A 20,490-nucleotide genomic window follows, 5' to 3' on the forward strand; every position below is an offset into this window, starting at 1 on the left:
ATTATTATTATTAATCTTTATAAGGCGTTCTATTTCGTTCTGATAAAATAGTGTGCATGGCATGTAAGAACATGTTTTTTTATTTAACATTTTAATTTTTTGATATTTGTAATTTGTAACGAATCCCAAATATGTATTACATGGAACTTTTTAACCCGGAACAAAAGTAGATTACACGTTGTACCGGGGAAAATGTGACACGCCTATTTTTTTACACCAAAGTCACGTGACGTCGCCATTTTGTGTTTACGATAGCAAGTTCCATGTTTCGATAAAGATACAAAATCTTGTATTTAAAAACCCGAAGGCCCATTAGAGCCATTTCCCAAATAAAGAGAGACATATGCTTTTAAACAAAATGTGGAAGATACGAGAACTCACAGATAAAGTGTAAGTTACACGCTAAACACAAAAAGCCGGTTTGTACTGTAGTCTACAGTGTAGATAATTTTTGACACTGTTCACTGTTGTCAAAACGATTCAAGTTTACAAACATTTTAAAATTTTTATTCCTTAAGTTTTCCAAAAGATAGGTACCTCGTTTCCTCGTTCTCTCAGAATTATACTGAAACCTACACACACTAGTCTTGTTTGTTTATAATTTGAAGAGAAACTCAGGGGGTACATAATTTCTTGTCAAGTCTAGAACAATATTGAAGATAATTCCAGATTCTAATATGAAGTGCTTCTTTCACTTTGTAAACAACACCTTGATGAAATTCACATTTTATCTATAACTAATGCTGTTTAAGAAATATACAAAATACCTCCCAAGTACACATCATTCACGTGGTGGGTCTCATTGGGGTAAGCTTGACTTGGGATTGCTAATTTTTTTTTAAGCGTGACACGTGAAAGTCAAATTATTGTGTCGTGAAAACGGGAAATGAGGTCTTGGGGGACCCGAGAAATGACAAAAAATGAGAATTGCCTACGTACATAGTGTAAGCAAGATCAGGGAATCTGACAAAATATTAAGCGGGATCCGGGATCAGAAACCCCCTATGAGACCCCCCACATGTACTGGAATTATTTGCCAAAACGCTATGCCATGTTTGTCAATTTTATGTTTTAAAAATTGCTGTTATAAAAAGACTAAAGAACTTTTATACTTATTCCAATTCATAACATATATAGAATTATTAATGCACAAATGCATGGCAAAATAACAAATTCCAAATAAAATGAAATTCTGCGGAAGTCTATTTCTGTTTTTGGTGCATTTAAATTCTTTAGAAACATGACGTAATACAAATGAAAACGCTAAAGCTGAATGTTTTTCCAATTTGTGAACCATTGAAATTCGTAAAATATTGCATTTATCAGGTTTTAAAAAATGCATTTTTGAAGTAGGTTTTGTTTGGTTTTGTTATGCATTTTTCTCATATTAACTGATTTCAGCTAGTCAACAACATGTCATCCTTAGTTACGAAATGTCTACTTTAGATTTGAGGGTAGCCTACGAGAAAATAAAATCGTATAAATTAAAAATGGCAAATGTTTGGTTTGAAAATTTAAAGAATTAAAATCAATTTTTCTTGTTACAATGTACATTGTATCTACGAAATTATTCATGCAAACTACATATTTCTTAGAATGTTGTAGCTTTATCAAACAAGGAATACAGTTTACACATGAACACCCCCACATACAGGGCATACCAACTTTTGCTTCAGTTTTTTAATGACTGATATTTGAGTTTTAGTGAGGTATATAAATAACCATTATCACACAGCCCACTAGGTTATGTGTAAATTTGTAACAAATCTATGGCTTCCATGAATTATTTCTTAATCAGATAATGACAGGTACAGTCATGTAAATAAGTTCTTGGTTAAAAAATAGTTCAACAAAACTATTTGTTGAATTTGAATTGATAAATGTCTCACAATAGTTTATTTTATATTTTCAAAAAATAAATCTAAAGAAAATCATCTAAGTATACTAAGCAGGATGATGCTAAGGGCATGAAGGGTCCATAAGAAATATAGAAAATGACAATTAAAAATTATAAAATTTTTGGTCAAAGTAGTTTTGATGAAGTTAGTTCAATCAACTTGAAAGTAAGTGTATTTTTATATTGACCTTTTTAGTCTGAAGAAAAAAACGAGATAATGAAATCTTTTAATTTGGTTTTGAATCTTTGATATATTAACCGTGTCGACTGTACATAAATATTGATTATTTTTTTCTATAAACTATGTTGTATTATCATTGAAATCTACATTTATGGCAGCAGTACTAGTCTCTGCCAAACTCACAAATGACTGTAAATTCAGAAATTATTGCGTGCATTTATTATTGCCATTTTGTCACTTTAGACTTAAATAGATTGTAATTTTGTGACATTGAGAAAAATCCTGTTTAAAAATATTCCTGTTCATATTAAACATGTTTCAAAATGTGAGTTTAAACTATTCATTTGCTATTGCAATTGTAAAATCTGTCCCATTTTTTGCAATATTAAAAACATACCAACTATTTCTGAATTTACAGTAAATAGAGACACAGTTTATTCAAATTGTATGTCATTTGATAAAACAACCAAAAAAGTATTGAAAGGTCATATCATGCCCTTCATCAATAAAAATAACTACACATACTACATAGTCTTCTGTATTAGCTGTAACCCAATCCAATCTCCTTTTCCATAGATACATTATAAAGACTTGTGATTTTATGTTTTAGCTTTGAATATACAATAGAACTACATGTACATAAAAATCAAAGCCTCGTATCAAGAAGACCTTATCAACCAATTTATGAATTTAATCAATTTGAGAGTTTAACTAATTTATCAATACAATGCAATACAAGCCTCCAGTTTTGAAGAATTTACTATCTTTCTTGTAAGGATCATAAAAACTCTATTCATTGTCATTTCAAACAAAGATAATAGAAACCGTTCTCTTTGGACTTCCCATCAATGTTCTTATGAGTTCTGTGACCCTTGCTAAACAGCACCAATGTAAACTTGTATGTTTTATATTCCGGTTTATTTTTTTACAGCACAAATGTTGTGATGAACTACTCTGAAGTTGAGACCAAAGTTAGAGAAGCCACAAATGATGATGCCTGGGGTCCTCATGGCTCACTGATGAATGAAATAGCCAGATTCACATTTACATATGAACATTTTCCTGAAGTGGTGGGAATGTTATGGAAAAGAATGTTACAAGATAACAAAAAGAACTGGAGAAGGACATATAAAGTAATTTCACAGTTTGTTTTAAATTTTTTAAGTGGCTGTCCAAGTAAATATCAGGCAAATCCTATGATATGGGTGGTACAACATAATTTTTTTCCGACTGAATTTTTGGTTCCAATGCAATGTTTATATCATACAAAGGATATATATATGTCAAAGCTATTTTTGAATCAACAGTGGATGGCTCAAAAAAGTTCACTAACTATGCAACAAAATGTTGTACAAAATGAAGAGTTATCTCCCCTTTCAATGAATTTTTAGTGCTTTCTATGTATTTTTTTTCTTTTTTATTTGTTGCAGTTAATAAAAAAACAAAATTTAACTTTGAAAAAGAATGAATTTGTGATATGAAATAGATGAAAAATTTTGAAAACAAATATGTTATGTGCCGTCCACTGCCTGTTTTTTCCATGGGCACAGTCTTAAACATTTTATTTAATATCATCAGTTCTCATATAAGAAAATCTGAAACCAAAGTCACTAAATAAATGAAAGACTGTTTTTAGTTGTGTAAATTTTCAAATGTATATCCATGCAACTTCTAACATACAATGTGAAAAAGTCACCATTATTGATTTAAATGCATAAAAAATAATTAATACAACTAAAAAAGTTAATTGAAACAATTAAAAAAAAAACATTTGAGAGGACTTGATAGGATTGATTGATTGCTGACTGTTTAATGTCCAGTAGTAAATACTTTAATCATATTCAGGATAACAAATGACTAACCGCAACAACACTACAAAATGTACAAGTTACAATATTCAGCAAACCATAATAATGCTGCGACAAAACAAAACTTAAAATTGTGAAGCATTTTGAGGGTAACGAAATATTCTAAAGTCATCTCAACTTGATTTGCTTTTCTCACTTTTGCCGTACAGGCTCAAGCCATAAAATCGCTGAGATGACCAACGGTAATCTATAATTACATATATAACAGGCTATAATTTAAACTTGGAATTATTCTTAATAATGGAATTTTCTTAATTTCTTGTGCTAGAAATTTCTAATAAATTCCATATTTATTCTGTTACAGTGCTCTAGCTAGAAATCAAAAGGGGCAGGGTGCCAGTGGAGGGCAGGGCACTTTTTATGATAAGAAAGGGCACTGCTAATTTTTTTGTCTACGTTTCTGTGTGTATCACGAGTTAACGAATCTCTTTTTTTTTTACTGTTAACGAATCTCTTTTTTTTTTACTGTATATGTTGTTTTTTTTTAATATAAAGATGCTTTTCAACTATACATTGTTTGTGTAGTTATTAATGATATAGATTATGAAAAAAGTAAAAACACAAAAATACCGAACTCCGAGGAAAATTCAAAAAGGAAAATCAAAAATCAAAAGGCAAAATCAAAAGTCCAAACACATCAAACGAATGGGTAACAACTGTCATATTCCTGACTTGGTACAGGCATTTTCTAATGTAGAAAATGTTGGATTGAACCTGGTTTTATAGCTAGCTAAACCTCTCACTTATATGACAGCCGCATCAAATTCCATTAAATTGTCAACGATGCATGAACAAAACAAACATACTCAAAGAGTAAAAATGTCAAAAATAGGGGTATAACAGTCAATATTGTGTTATCATCTTAATATCTCTACATAAAAAACAAATGTAACAAAGAATATGGTTTTTTTTAACTTCTACAGCAATTACTGCATTTAGTAGATCATTCCCCTAGTGCTTCAGAGCATTACTTATATATCAATGTTTAGAACATGGATTGCTACGAATGCGCATGTGCGAGAATTAAGAGACATACATTTTTCTCTCTCTGAAAATTTTGAAAAATGGATTAATTAACATTATAGTGGTTCATGTGAGGATCTATTTTACTACATAAAATGATCATATTAGTGTAATACATGAATTCGAAGAAAAATGGCAAAACTGGGACGAAACGAAAAAAATCGAAAGGACAAAATGACAGTGGAGAAAAACCAAGTAAGTTAACGACGAATAGTGCTCACGCTAGAAATAAAAAAACAAACAATGTAAACGAAACAAAAACAGTAAATAAATCAAAGTCTGAGGGAAAACCAACTTCTGTGGACAACCTACCTACAAAAAAGATGAATATGAATACCTATTGTATGTCACCGAATGTGCAACAGATGCAAATGCCACAGTCTAATATGCAGATGTTTAATCAAAGATCACCAGAATTTTTTACTGGCACTACTTCAAGTCCTTTCCCTAATATGATGCAACCCGTTATGCAATCTACCATGAATCAAGGTACTGATACTCAGGGTATGATAGAGGCCCTCGCACTCAAAGTAGATCAGATTTTTGAAAAACTCACAACCCTAGATAAAGTTAATGAAAAACTAAGTAGATTTGAATCAACCATGAATAATCTCGTCAAAAATGTTGATAAAGTTTCTAAACGTATGGACGATGTCGAAAAGAGCATGGAATTTGTCAATGAACAGTTTGAAATAAGTAAAACAGATCATACTACAGTCACCTCTTCAGTCTCCGAGTTACAAGCTGGATTTAATGATATGTCACTTGATGTTGATAATTTAAAATCTGATCTCAGTAACCTACATGATAGACACTTAGATCTACAAACAAGATCTATGAGGGAGAATTTGGTGTTTACTGGACTACCCCTGACTAATGATACAGAGGATACGGAAGACGTACTCAAACACTTCATGAGAAATCAGATGAAAATGGAATCGGCTATAGATTTCCATAGAGCACACAGATTTGGAAAAGAATCTTCTGTTAAAGACCGACAAAATATACACTTATACAATACTAGACCGATAGTTTGTCGTTTCAAAAACTTCAAAGACAGGGAGCAAGTTCGATACGCTGCTTCGGCATTGAAAGGGACCCATTTTGGAGTGAATGAACAATATCCCAAAGAAATTAATGACAGGAGAAAGTTACTGTGGCCCTACTTCAAAGAAGCCAAAAGTCAAAAACGGAAGGTTCATCTAAAAAAAGATCGATTGTTTATTGACGGGGCTGAATTCATCCCACCTGACAGAAGCGACGAGGCAAGAATGGAGACAAATGAAAGACAGTTATATATTGGACGAGGGGCACGCCCGAAAACTACCACCCATGGTCCAAATCATCAATCAAGAAACACTGGTCGAGACCCCCGTAAATCGAAAACCCCAAGTTAAGGAGGTCAAGGAGGATTAAAGGACAGTTGTTATCAACCGAATTACTCGAGTGGAACAGATTTTCACCAAAGTGAAAGTGTCAATACTATTCACACTGACTTTACGTCTATAGTAAAAAATAAATTACAATTATTAATACTAAATGTATGTGGTCTAAAATCTAAACTCTTATATCCAGAATTTAGAAATTTATTACAAGACCATGATATTGTTTGTTTCTCAGAGACCAAATTAGATGACTTGGATGATATATCTTTAGAAAATTTTACTTTTTATTGTAAAAATAGAAAAAAATTCTCAAATTATAGATCAGGTGGTTTAGCATTTGGACATAAAAGTTCTTTAAACAATTATATCACTCCAATTGATTCAACTTGTCCTTTTGTATTTTGGTTTAAAATTTGTAAGACATTAGTACAATTACCACAAGATCTAATATGTGGTGTGATTTACATTCCACCTATTAATACTTTATATACAGCAGATGATGCTATATCTGAGATAGAGATAGAACTGCATAATATGTATAAAGATTCACAATATGTCTTCTTATTTGGCGATTTTAATAGTCGTACTGGTACTTTAGCTGATTTTTATGATATAGATGATTTTGATGATACATTTGTAAATGAATTGATTGATTTTAATGAGTTTTCTGAAGTAGGCATTTTAGACGGCCTTGGTATACCGAGGAAAAGAAATTCTCAAGATCAAACAGTTAATACATATGGCAGAAAGCTTATAAGTTTTTGTAAAAATAACAATATATTTATACTGAACGGTCGATTTTTATCTGACCAAGTTGGTAGGCCGACAAGCCGTAACTCAAGCGTAGTTGACTACGTATTGGGCTCGGCAAATGTATTTCACAAAATTGCTGATTTTGAAATAATGCTATTTAGCAATTTATTTTCGGATATTCATACACCAATCTTTTTGCAACTAGATTGTAATGTAAAAACAGATATGCTAAAAGAAAATACATGTATTAGAAATAATGAAAAATACATAGGTAAATGGAAACATGAAAAGAGTACTGATTTTAAAAGTAACATAAACAGAGATGAGGTTAATGATTTATTGTCACATATCTTAGAAATACATGATGATATAAGTAAAGTGGATCAAAATAGTGTAAATGAAATTGTTACCAATGTTACTAAGATTTTGCTTGATTCAGCAGAAAAAACTTTTGGTGTATTTACGAAAGATTGTAATAATTCAAAAGAAGAATATAACAGTAAAGAATGGTTTAATCACGATTGTAAAAATAGTAGAAAAGACTATAGAAAGTCATTAAGATTGTATAAACATTACGGGTCTACTATTTTTAAAGTTAGACTACGAAATAGTGAAAAAATGTATAAAAAAACTATGGATGATAGCATTCGTCTCTATAATAATGATTTGAAGAAGAAAATGAAAGAATTACGTATGAAAAAGCCACGTGATTTCTGGAAATTTTTTAACAAGTTGAAACGTCCAGTGAATAATGACATTGATATCAAACAGTTTTTTGATTTTTTTAAAGAAATGAATAAAGATACTCCTAATAAGGCAAATATTGAACTAGATAACAATTTTGATACTGATAGATCAAATTATTTTTTGAACAATACAATAACAAGAGACGAGGTTATCAAAGGTATACAAAGTGTTAAAAATAATAAGTCACCTGGTGACGACTTGATAATTAATGAGTATATTTCATCGTCTTCTGAATTGATGTTAGATATATATGTATATATGTTCAATTTAATCTTTGATACAGGTTTTTTACCTGAAATATGGCTTTTAGGAAATGTTATTCCTGTGTTTAAAAACAAAGGTAGTAAAAGTGAACCGAAAAACTATCGGCCAATAACATTACTATCAAGTTTAGGTAAAATATTTACTTCCATTTTAAGCAGTAGACTTTGTAATTATTTAGATGAATTTTTAATTTTAGAAGAAAACCAAGCAGGGTTTAGACCAGGATACAACACAAATGATCATATTTTTGCTATTTATGCCTTTTTCGAACTATTGAAATTAAAGAAGAAAAAGTTATTTTGTGCATTCATTGATTTTCAGAGAGCTTTTGATTCTATTCAAAGAAATCTCCTTTTATTTAAACTGTTGAATAATAATATTAACGGAAAATTTTTCCGAGTTATACAAAATATGTATAACGATATAAAATCCCGTGTTGTTTTCAATAATGAGAAATCTGACTTCTTCCCTTGCGAAATTGGTGTACGACAAGGGGAAAATTTATCGCCTGCTCTGTTTTCTGTGTATCTGAACGATCTACAAGCATTTTTAGAAGAGTTAGATACAAAAGGTTTACAGTCAATAAGTGCAGACCTAGAAAATGAACTAGATGTGTATCTTAAGATTTTCTTACTGTTATATGCTGATGACACTGTTTTATTAGCGGATAGTAACACTGAATTACAAAATATGTTAAACAATTTTGCCATATATTGTAACAAATGGCAACTTAAGGTAAATGTTGATAAAACAAAAATTCTTGTTTTTACAAATGGCAGACTTCCACAAAATTTGAATTTTTATATCAATGACAATGAAATTGAGATTGTTAAAAATTATAAATATTTAGGAATATTTTTTTCTAAAAGTGGTTCTTTTTTACAAACTAGAAAATACTTACGAGATCAAGGAATAAAGGCTATGTATTCTATCTTGAAGAAGAGTAGAATTAATAACTTATCTATTGAATGTCAACTTGATCTCTTTGATAAGGCTGTTGTACCTATTTTGTTGTATGGGTCAGAAATTTGGGGATTTGAAAACTTTGACTTATTAGAGCGGGTGCACCTAAAATTTTGTAAACTCATTTTACATTTGAAGCAATCAACCCCAGACTGTATAGTTTATGCAGAACTAGGCAGATTCCCATTATTTCTTTATGCAAAAGTTCGTATGATAAATTTTTGGGGCAGAATTATAAACGGTAAAGAGTGTAAAATTTCTCATGTTCTTTATAAATTATTACTTGTAAATTTAAATAACTATGGTTTTGAAAGTAAATGGTTGATCTATATTAAAAATATTTTTAATAATTGTGGAATGTCTAATATTTGGAATATGCATTTTGCTGACAAATGGGTATCAAAAAGTGTGGAGCAAAAGCTTAAAGATCAGTTCACACAATTATGTTTGTCACAGATAGAAACCTTACCTAAATGCCTATGTTACAGAATTTTTAAAAATAATTTGAAATTTGAGAATTATCTCAACAAATTGTCTAATAGTTTATTATTTGTATACTGCAAATTTAGATGTGGTAGTCATCGTTTACCAATTGAGACCGGCAGATGGCGAGGCTTGTCACGAAACGACAGACTTTGCCATCTATGCAACGCAAACGAAATTGGTGACGAATATCATTATATAATGACTTGTAAATCTTTAGATTTAGAGAGAAAGAAATTTTTACCTGAATATTGCTGTAAAAATCCAAGTACATACAAATTTAATAGTTTATTTAATTCAGACAATACTATTATTTTAGAAAAAATATGTAAGTTTATAAAAACAATACAGGTGAAAGTCAGTCCTCCAAGTTAAGTTACGTTATTTATTCACACATGTGCATGCTTATATATACATATATGTAACTGTAAATATATATTTTCTCTGTAACTATGACATGTAGTTTTGTGAGAATAAAGTTCATCGGCTAAAAGTGTAATTATCAAGTAGAAATTGCAATATATTTCTTTGAATATGTTCAAAGACAGTAAATATCTTTAAGGTTACATTATTATGCTATTATATATTCAATTGGTAATTTATTCCTTTTTTTGTTACTAGATAATATTTTTAGAGCACAAATTTGTAATAAGCTAAAACAGGGGAAGTAACTCGAAAATCAATTTCCACCACGTCTGCGTTAATTTAAAACTGTGTTTCTCGCTAACAAGTTGAGATGGAAGGCATTTCTGTAAAGGCATAGTTTTATTTTGATGACTTAAATTCAATTCTAAAGTCATGAAAGTCTTCATTTATACACTCTTCCATTGTGACTTGGAGATCGAAAATGCCGACCCAAGCTAGACCCAAGCTAAACACACTCGCTGACACATTCATCAAAAGTATGACAAAAAGATACATTGTCCTAATTAAATTACCTAGTTATTAACACCTTTGAAGTCTTTATCATTGTAATTGATTGTAATGACATGATTAACCTGGGGTCAATTACACAGGTGTCATATATGTAATTAACTTGGAGATCAGAAATCGATGAAACAAAATTTAACCAAAACGGCACAAGATAATTTTGGAAAAGACGTCAGGGCAGAAGGGCGCGAATGAAGGCACCCAGGGCGCGGCTGAGGGCACTCAGGGCGCGGCGCCCTTCTATTTTGGGCTAGCGAGACCACTGCTGTACTTCAATGGTCTGTGCTGCGCACAACACTTTCTTATACAAAAAAAGATGGTACATTTTCAATAGAATGTACTGTGACGTGCACAACACTATCTATACAAAATACATTATATGGAAAGTGTTATGAACTGCTTTAAACCTTATTATACCAAATAAACATGGAATTTATTAAAAATTTCAAGCACAGAAAATTTTGCAAATTCTATAATTAAAAATAATTCCAAGTTTAAATAATAGCCTGTTATATGTTGATATACCAATATAGATGGGTCATGTGTTAGACACATAAATGTTTACTGTACATTTTTTTGTACATGTATTAAAATAATAATTATATAAACATCGTATTCCTGATATTAATTTGATTATCTCCCTTTCAGTCTTTGTTGTTGTTAAATTACTTGATAAGAAATGGATCTGAAAGAGTAGTAACTAGTTCACGAGAACATTTATATGATCTGAGAGGATTGGAAAACTACACATTTACAGATGAACATGGCAAAGATCAAGGCATTAATGGTATGTTTACTCAATAATTGAAATATATTGAGGGGGGATTGTTGTATGTGCTTTAGGTGAGATTATCAAGTGTAGCATAAATTGACAGATGAGTACAGTACCATTCAAGAGGACCAACTCTCCCACACCCTACACCAAGGAAAATGTCGGAGTCACTCCGAAAAACTCTGATAATCCTACCAAAATGTTGGGAGGAATTTGGGAGTAATCTCTCCCAAAATCAGGTAAATGTTTATTGTGCGAGCTCGCTCTCTACACCGAGGAATTAATTGCCCTTATCCTACTTTGATCTCTACCGGCACACGAATGATAAGGTAATTGGATTACCTGACAGGTAAAGGTTGAAGGAATAAAGAATTATATTTCCGGTCTACTGTATAATTTTAAGTGTCAAACAGGTGTATAATTTTAAATGTCTTTTATACTAATTAAATTTAATTTGTGGTAATAATAACTCAAAATATTTTCGTATTTTTTGTTAGCCAATCTAAAAATATCTTTACCTTTATGTACTTGCTTTTAAAAAAAAGGATTATAAAATATAGTGGAATATGTTAAAAACCAAATATTCTACTTCAAAGTTAAAGTCTTTATTTAAAAATTATGTGTCTAAAAGTTTTCTATATATGCAAGTAAAAAGGTTAGTTTATTCACCATTCATTAGGCATAATAATAGCCCCGTAATAATTGTATAAGTCTACGGCATTTTCTTTTTACTATTATCTAATTGCTAGAATGAATAAATGATTTAAAAGCAAAAGGTTGTTAATTCTTTCAATTGCATTTAAGTTTCATAAAAAAAATGAAAACTACTTAATTTAGACCTTGATGTCTTCACAAGTAAATTAATATTTTATTTACGAAATGAAGATACTTAAACTGTGTAAAAATAACCGGAAACTTTTGCTAAGTTGATGAGAGCAGTTTAAAGAAAATCATAAAAATAACGTGTCTGAAAGTTTTGTATGTTCAACTAAAAAGGGAAATATTATTTACCATTCGTTATGCTTAATAATTACGGCATTTTAGATTTACGATTTGTTGGCAGTTCTGAAGGATAATAAGTCATTTCGGTTACATCAGGAATACTTCTACAGCTGCAATAATTCGTTGTTGTAAAATATTTATTTTCTCACAATGAATGTAAATTTGTGTAGTTTAAACAGTGATCATATAAAATATTTTAAAAACAATTATTTGCCGTGCGAAGACAATTCCACGATACACATCTCAGTTGTCAACAGTTTGGGTTGAACTTGAACTTGACTTACTTATCAATGTTAAATGCTATAAATAGTTAACATCAATTTTATCCTCGGCACGCTTTTTTAAAGGGCGGGAAATAATATCGCGTACCAGTAAACTCAGGTGACCTTTCTAGACGACTGTGGGAAAATTCCATTCAAGGTTTCTAAAGTTGCAGAACGACATTTTGTGCAATCGTATTGAGGCCCCAGAAGGTCCTTTTACAATTGATTAATAGGAATCTATAATATAATTCTTATCCGAATAAACAAGAACAAATCTTTTACTATATGAATCTTAATGTTTTATCTTTCAAAAAAGAAAGTAGACCTGAACATTAGTTATACGTCCATGGTTAATAATATAAATTCACGGTTGATGATGTATTAATTGAAATTATGATGGAAATTGTCCGGGGTGATTTTAAATTGTTTTCAAATGACAATAATACGATACAGAACTGACAATTGTAGGCGGGGGGGGGGGGGGGGGGGGGGGGGAGTTTTGAAAAATAAAATGATGACTGATTTAACTGGAATAAATATTTTTACACTTTCCAAATTAAAATGACGAAATTGATATAAATACTTTCGTTAATTTGAAAACCATTCTGTAAAATACGAAAATGACAAGCGCTATCAATATCACTTGAAATTATTTCCTTTGTTCAACAGAGTTGTCATTTTACAGTTTCTGTTCGTAATTTAAATTATTCAAGTCTGTATAAATGTACAGAGGTAGTGAAACATAATATTTTACATTGCTCAGTAAATTAAGTTTACTTGATGATCCGACCGTAAAAACAACATGATTTTATTAGCCAGTTGATTTTTAAATAATGAACAGTTAATGCGCCGATATTGCTTATTGAATAAGTTACAAAAGATACTAATTGTGACAAAATCGTCCTTGTTGAAAGAACACAATGTATGACCTGACTGGACTGTAATAGAAACACAAAATAACAAGTATTTTTTTCATACTTTTTCGTATGAACGTTTTATTTTAAAGATAATGGCACAAGACAAAAACATATAAGATAATAATTATCTTATTCTAAATGATATTGTCACATCTTTATCTGTCAAAGAAAGGAAAACATTTGCTCAATTTATAATACCGTGATTTTAAAGCACACCTGTGCATACAAGATCGATTAAATGTTCAAAGGTAAATTATCTGGGTAATCCAATTATGTTTTCACGCGTCGTTAATTTTAAATACATCCGATGGGCAATAAACCAATTAACAGCCGCGCAGTGTTGGGAGAGAATCTTTGGAGGATTTTAGGAGTGAAATCCGCGGTACTCAGTGTGATTCCGAGAAACACAGAAATCGGACAAAAAATGTATCGAATCGATATTTTTGGACGGTACTGTATTTCAAGGATCAGAGCAAATTATTTTTCTAGTTGGTGAATACTATCAGTGCATATCATATGAATCTTTTATAAAGTTCAGGTTTATTTCTGAGGGGTAAATTAAATCAAGAATTGAATTGACTTTCCTAATAATGAAGTCATAATAAACACGACATGTACATGTACTAATTATTTCTTAATTTTTAAAACAGCATGTTAATAATTTTCATATTTAAAACATTTCAGTGAGACAAAAAGTAAAAGATCTGATAGATTTCATCCAGGATGATGAAAGATTGAGAGAAGAGAGACGAAAAGCAAAGAAAAATAAAGATAAATTTGTTGGATTGTCTGGTGAAAGTAGTGGAGACTTTAGATATAGTAAGTTTTATTAGCCGAAAGATTGTACCAGTCAGGGCTCCTACTAACCCTGGTCCTTAAGACCTGGGCTCATAGAAATATTTCTGGACTATTTAGTCCAAAGGTGCATCAAAATTGTTGTATCATCTTATGCACATTTATGTGAATCAGAAGAGACTGAAATAATATGTACACCTTGTGTAGCAAATTCTTAACAACATAAGATGGATATTTCATTTGTTCTCTTTCTGTTACATCCATAAATTCACCAAACAAAAATGAAAGATGAAACATTAACCAAATCACAAGATTCACAAGACCTACCAAAATACCCTGTTATTATAATAAGGATATAAGAAAACTATTTAGGATGTTAGAACATGTTAGATTTTTTTAATCATACATTATGAAGCATGAAATTAACAAGTTGTACATTGTAAAAATTTTTTAAAATTTTTTAAATTAGGATTTTATCTTCATCTGTGTTATCTCCCTTTTCCTAAGGTGACAGATATGAAGAAAAACCAAAAAAGAAAGATCAAGATGGTAGTATGGATGAAATAGATGACTTTGATACAGGTCGTAAGAGTATAACAGAGGAAGCCGTAGATAAAGTCAAAGGCCTGTGGAATAAAGTTCAAGGACGACATGGTCCAGATGATATTGTAGATTATAGGTATAGTTACACTGTACTATTTGTTTTCTTTCTATTTCCTTGTTCTTTCTCTCTATCTATCAGTATAATAATAGCTTCTGATGTGACAAATTTTTCACCAGTTATAATGGACTTTTATATTAGGTACCTGTGAAAACTATGACTGAATGTTATTCAATAAGACAGGGCTCACTGTAGGCTAAACAAGTCAGGGAAAATGTTTTATCATACCATGTCATATGACCAGGTTAAAACAGCAATCATTAGGAAAATTCATTTCTCATTTCAATTATAAAGAAGTTCTAATCTTTATCTCATAGCAGTTATTCATTTTTTGCTTTGTAAATTCAAACAGTTCATATATGAGAACACATGGTACAATCTAGAACTGTTTTATAGATCATATATCATTTTCATAATCCAGATAAGATTCTGCAAATAATGTTCTTATGATAGACTGGTTATATATAAGGGAGACAACACCCCCTAGCCCTAATAAAAGGAAGAAAATAAGATATTAGAAAGTGCATGAAATGGTTTTAAGTTCAGTCTGAGAGTAACTCTTTGTATTTTTATGTATATTTATTTTTTTACATATTTGAGAATTTTCGAGTATTGAAAGAAACTTAATTTAAAGGTCTTTCCATCAATTTATTATTGATGAAGAAAAAGGAAAAAAATCTTGATAAATCCATTTAATTATCATACTTTTTTTTAGAAATCATTAAGGAAAGTTTACACTTTTATCATTTGTGACTAACACCATAGGCATGCATCTAAGAATCATGATACTAACCCCATTATTCTCATGCCATGTATATTTCTCTAAAACCATAGACCTATATTTTAGTGCAAGCAGGTCACAAGATAGTAAAAACAGCCAACCTGATTTTAGGTGAGGAAATATTTGTATATTTTGAATGCAGAAAATTTGGTAATCACTAAATGGCATGTCCTAAATGGAAGAAGTTTGCATATTCAGTAGTTTTAAAATATATAAATAGAATTATATTTTTTTGTTTGAGTTTATGTTGATAATGTTGTTTTGTTTTGAAAATTGAATAGTTTTTGCAGAGTTTGAGATTGACACTTTTGAGTTGGTTATTTTAATTATAAAATTATATAAATCCTATTATCTAAAATCATGGAATGTTTTTTTCAAAGATTTTTGGTTTCTAGATATTACAGAATGTGTAAATTTTTTTTTTTTTTTTTATGTTTTTTGTTGTCATGAAATAAGTTTGAACATAGAAATATATATTTCCTGTATAGTCCCATTTTTAGCTCACCTGGCCCGAAGGGCCAAGTGAGCTTTTCCCATCACTTTGCGTCCGTCGTCCGTCGTCGTCCGTCGTCCGTCGTCGTTGTTAACTTTTACAAAAATCTTCTCCTCTGAAACTACTGGGCAAAATCAAACCAAACTTGGCCACAATCATCATTGGGGTATCTAGTTCGAAAAATGTGTGGCGTGACCCGGTCAACCAACCAAGATGGCCGCCAGGGCTAAAAATAGAACATAGGGGTAAAATGCAGTTTTTGGCTTATAACTCAAAAACCAAAGCATTTAGAGCAAATCTGACATGGGGTAAATATGTTTATCAGGTCAAGATCTATCTGCCCTGAAATTTTCAGATGAATCGGTAAATCGGTTGTTGGGTTGCTGCCCCTGAATTGGTAATTTTAAGGAAATTTTGTTTTTTTTGGTTTTTATCTTGAATATTATTATAGATAGAGATAAACTGTAAACAGCAATAATGTTCAGCAAAGTAAGATCTACATATAAGTCAACATGACCAAAATGGTCAGTTGACCCGTTTAGGAGTTATTGCCCTTTATAGTCAATTTTTAACCATTTTTCGTAAATTAAAGTAATCTTTTACAAAAATCTTCTCCTCTGAAACTACTGGGCCAAGTTAATCCAAACTTGGCCACAATCATTTTTGAGGTAACTAGTTTTAAAAATGTGTGGCGTGACCTGGTCAACCAACCAAGATGGCTGCCACGGCTAAAAATAGAACATAGGGGTAAAATGCATTTTTTGCCTTATATTTTGGCTTATAACTCAAAAACCAAAACCTTTTGAGGAAATTTGACATGAGATAAAAATGTTTATCAGGTCAAGATCTATCTGCCCTGAAATTTTCAGATGAATCAGTCAATTGGTTGTTGGGTTGCTGCTCCTGAATTGGTAATTTTAAGGAAATTTTGCTGTTTTTGGTTTTTATCTTGAATATTATTATAGATAGAGATAAACTGTAAACAGCAATAATGTTCAACAAAGTATTATCTACAAATAAGTCAACATGACCGAAATGGTCAGTTGACCCGTTTAGGAGTTATTGCCCTTTATAGTCAATTTTTAACCATTTTTAGCTCACCTGGCCCGAAGGGCCAAGTGAGCTTTTCCCATCACTTTGCGTCCGGCGTCCGTCGTCCGTCGTCCGTCGTCCGTCGTCTGTCGTCCGTCGTCCGTCGTCGTTAACTTTTACAAAAATCTTCTCCTCTGAAACTACTGGGCCAAATCAAACCAAACTTGGCCACAATCATCATTGGGGTATCTAGTTTAAAAAATGTGTGGCGTGACCCGGTCAACCAACCAAGATGGCCGCCACGGCTAAAAATAGAACATAGGGGTAAAATGCAGTTTTTGGCTTATAACTCAAAAACCAAAGCATTTAGAGGAAATCTGACAGGGGTAAAAATGTTTATCAGGTCAAGATCTATCTACCCTGAAATTTTCAGATGAATCGGTCAACCCGTTGTTGGGTTGCTGCCCCTGAATTGGTAATTTTGTGGAAATTTTGCAGTTTTTGGTTATTATCTTGAATATTATTATAGATAGAGATAAACTGTAAACAGCAATAATGTTAAGTAAAGTAGGATTTACAAATAAGTCAACATGACCGAAATGGTCAGTTGACCCGTTTAGGAGTTATTGCCCTTTATAGTAAATTTTTAACCATTTTTCGTAAATCTTAGTTATCTTTTACAAAAATCTTCTCCTCTGAAACTACTGGGCCAAATTCAACCAAACTTGGCCACAATCATCATTGGGGTATCTAGTTTAAAAAATGTGTGGCGTGACCCGGTCAACCAACCAAGATGGCCGCCACGGCTAAAAATAGAACATAGGGGTAAAATGCAGTTTTTGGCTTATAACTCAAAAACCAAAGCATTTAAAGGAAATCTGACATGGGGTAAAAATGTTTATCAGGTCAAGATCTATCTGCCCTGAAATTTTCAGATGAATCGGTCAACCCGTTATTGGGTTGCTGCCCCTGAATTGGTAATTTTTGTGGAAATTTTGCAGTTTTTGGTTATTATCTTGAATATTATTATAGATAGAGATATACTGTAAACAGCAATAATGTTGAGTAAAGTAGGATTTACAAATAAGTCAACATGACCGAAATGGTCAGTTGACCCGTTTAGGAGTTATTGCCCTTTATAGTCAATTTTTAACCATTTTTCGTAAATCTTAGTTATCTTTTACAAAAATCTTCTCCTCTGAAACTACTGGGCCAAATTCAACCAAACTTGGCCACAATCATCATTGGGGTATCTAGTTTAAAAAATGTGTGGCGTGACCCGGTCAACCAACCAAGATGGCCGCCACGGCTAAAAATAGAACATAGGGGTAAAATGCAGTTTTTGGCTTATAACTCAAAAACCAAAGCATTTAAAGGAAATCTGACATGGGGTAAAAATGTTTATCAGGTCAAGATCTATCTGCCCTGAAATTTTCAGATGAATCGGTCAACCCGTTATTGGGTTGCTGCCCCTGAATTGGTAATTTTTGTGGAAATTTTGCAGTTTTTGGTTATTATCTTGAATATTATTATAGATAGAGATATACTGTAAACAGCAATAATGTTGAGTAAAGTAGGATTTACAAATAAGTCAACATGACCGAAATGGTCAGTTGACCCGTTTAGGAGTTATTGCCCTTTATAGTCAATTTTTAACCATTTTTCGTAAATCTTAGTTATCTTTTACAAAAATCTTCTCCTCTGAAACTACTGGGCCAAATTAATCCAGACTTGGCAATCATCATCTTTGGGGTATCTAGTTTTAAAAATGTGTCCGGTGACCCGACTATCAAATCAAGATGGCCGCCACAGCTAAAAATAGAACACAGGGGTAAAATGCAGTTTTTGGCTTATAACTCAAAAACCAAAGCATTTAGAGCAAATCCAACACGGGGTAAAATTAATCAGATCAAGACCTATCTGCCCTATAATTTTCAGATGAATTTGACAACCCATTGTTGGGTTGCTGCCCCTGAATCTGTAATTTTAAGGAAATTTTGCTGTTTTTGGTTATTATCTTAAATTTTATTATAGATAGAGATAAACTGTAAACAGCAATTATGTTCAGCAAAGTAAGATTTACAAATAAGTCAACATGACCGAAATTGTCAATTGACCCCCTAAGGAGTTATTGTCCTTTATAGTCAATTTTTAACAATTTTCATAAAATTTGTAAATTTTTATTAACATTTTCCACTGAAACTACTGGGCCAAGTTCATTATAGATAGAGATAAATGTAAGCAGCAAGACTAGTAAAGTAAGATTTACAAACACATCACCATCACCAAAACACAATTTTGTCATGAATCCATCTGCTTCCTTTGTTTAATATTCACATAGACCAAGGTGAGCGACACAGGCTCTTTGGAGCCTCTAGTTTTCATAAATCTTAGTTATCTTTACAAAAATCTTCTCCTCTGAAACTACTGGGCCAAATTAATCCAAACTTGGCAACAATCATCTTTGGGGTATCTAGTTTAAAAAATGTGTGGCGTGACCAGGTCAACCAACCAAGATGGCCACAAAGGCTAAAAATAGAACATAGGGGTAAAATGCAGTTTTTGGCTTATAACTCAAAACCAAAGCATTTAGAGCAATCTGACTTGGGGTGAATTTGTTTATCAGATCAATATCTATCTGCCCTGTAATTGGAAGATGAATCTGACAACCTGTTGTTGGGTTGCTGCCCGTGAATTGGTAATTTTAAGGAAATTTTGCTGTTTTTGGTTATTATCTTGAATATTATTATAGATAAAGATAAACTGTAAACAGCAATAATGTTCAGCAAAGTAGGATCTATAAATAAGTCAACATGACCGAAATGGTCAATTGACCCCCTAAGGAGTTATTGTCCTTTATAGTCAATTTTTAACAATTTTCATAAAATTTGTAAATTTTTAATTACCATTTCCACTGATACTACTGGGCCAATTTCATTATAGATAGAGATAATTGTAAGCAGCAAGACTGTTTAGTAAAGTAAGATTTAAAAACACATCACCTTCAACAAAACACAATTTTGTCATGAATTCATCTGCTTCCTTTGTTTAATATTCACATATACCAAGGTGAGCGACACAGGCTCTTTAGAGCCTCTAGTTTATCTCCCTTTGACAGAAAAAAATGTGCCTATTATTTCAGTTGGTGTTCAAATATAGTTTACCAGCCTGCAGGGGAAGATGTCAAGGCGTAAATATCATTCAGCATGTTGTCATTTTTATTTTCACATCAATATTTTGTATTTTGCCTGATTATTTAAAACAAGCAAATTATTTTTAT

The 20,490-nt window shown here is 31.5% G+C and overlaps 1 protein-coding gene across 19 annotated transcripts in view; it reads left to right on the forward strand.

Moving 5' to 3' along the window:
- Positions 1–222: 222 nt before the first annotated feature.
- The window catches only part of LOC134714834 (clathrin interactor 1-like), a 43,867-nt gene continuing 23,599 nt past the window's right edge, over positions 223–20,490 (forward strand). For 17 of the 19 annotated variants that reach the window (XM_063576446.1, XM_063576450.1, XM_063576449.1 and 14 more), the window contains exons 1-7: positions 223–390; positions 3,010–3,211; positions 11,143–11,281; positions 14,133–14,267; positions 14,751–14,922; positions 15,752–15,796; positions 20,353–20,400. In XM_063576446.1, the coding sequence (XP_063432516.1) occupies positions 344–390; positions 3,010–3,211; positions 11,143–11,281; positions 14,133–14,267; positions 14,751–14,922; positions 15,752–15,796; positions 20,353–20,400 (788 nt within the window). In that variant the 5' untranslated portion in view covers positions 223–343. The remainder of the gene's footprint in view (positions 391–3,009; positions 3,212–11,142; positions 11,282–14,132; positions 14,268–14,750; positions 14,923–15,751; positions 15,797–20,352; positions 20,401–20,490) is intronic. The other 2 variants (XM_063576457.1, XM_063576465.1) reach the window with 2 other exon arrangements.

The sequence above is a fragment of the Mytilus trossulus genome, chromosome 4, assembly GCF_036588685.1.
Source record: "Mytilus trossulus isolate FHL-02 chromosome 4, PNRI_Mtr1.1.1.hap1, whole genome shotgun sequence".
NCBI classification, from domain to species: domain Eukaryota; kingdom Metazoa; phylum Mollusca; class Bivalvia; order Mytilida; family Mytilidae; genus Mytilus; species Mytilus trossulus.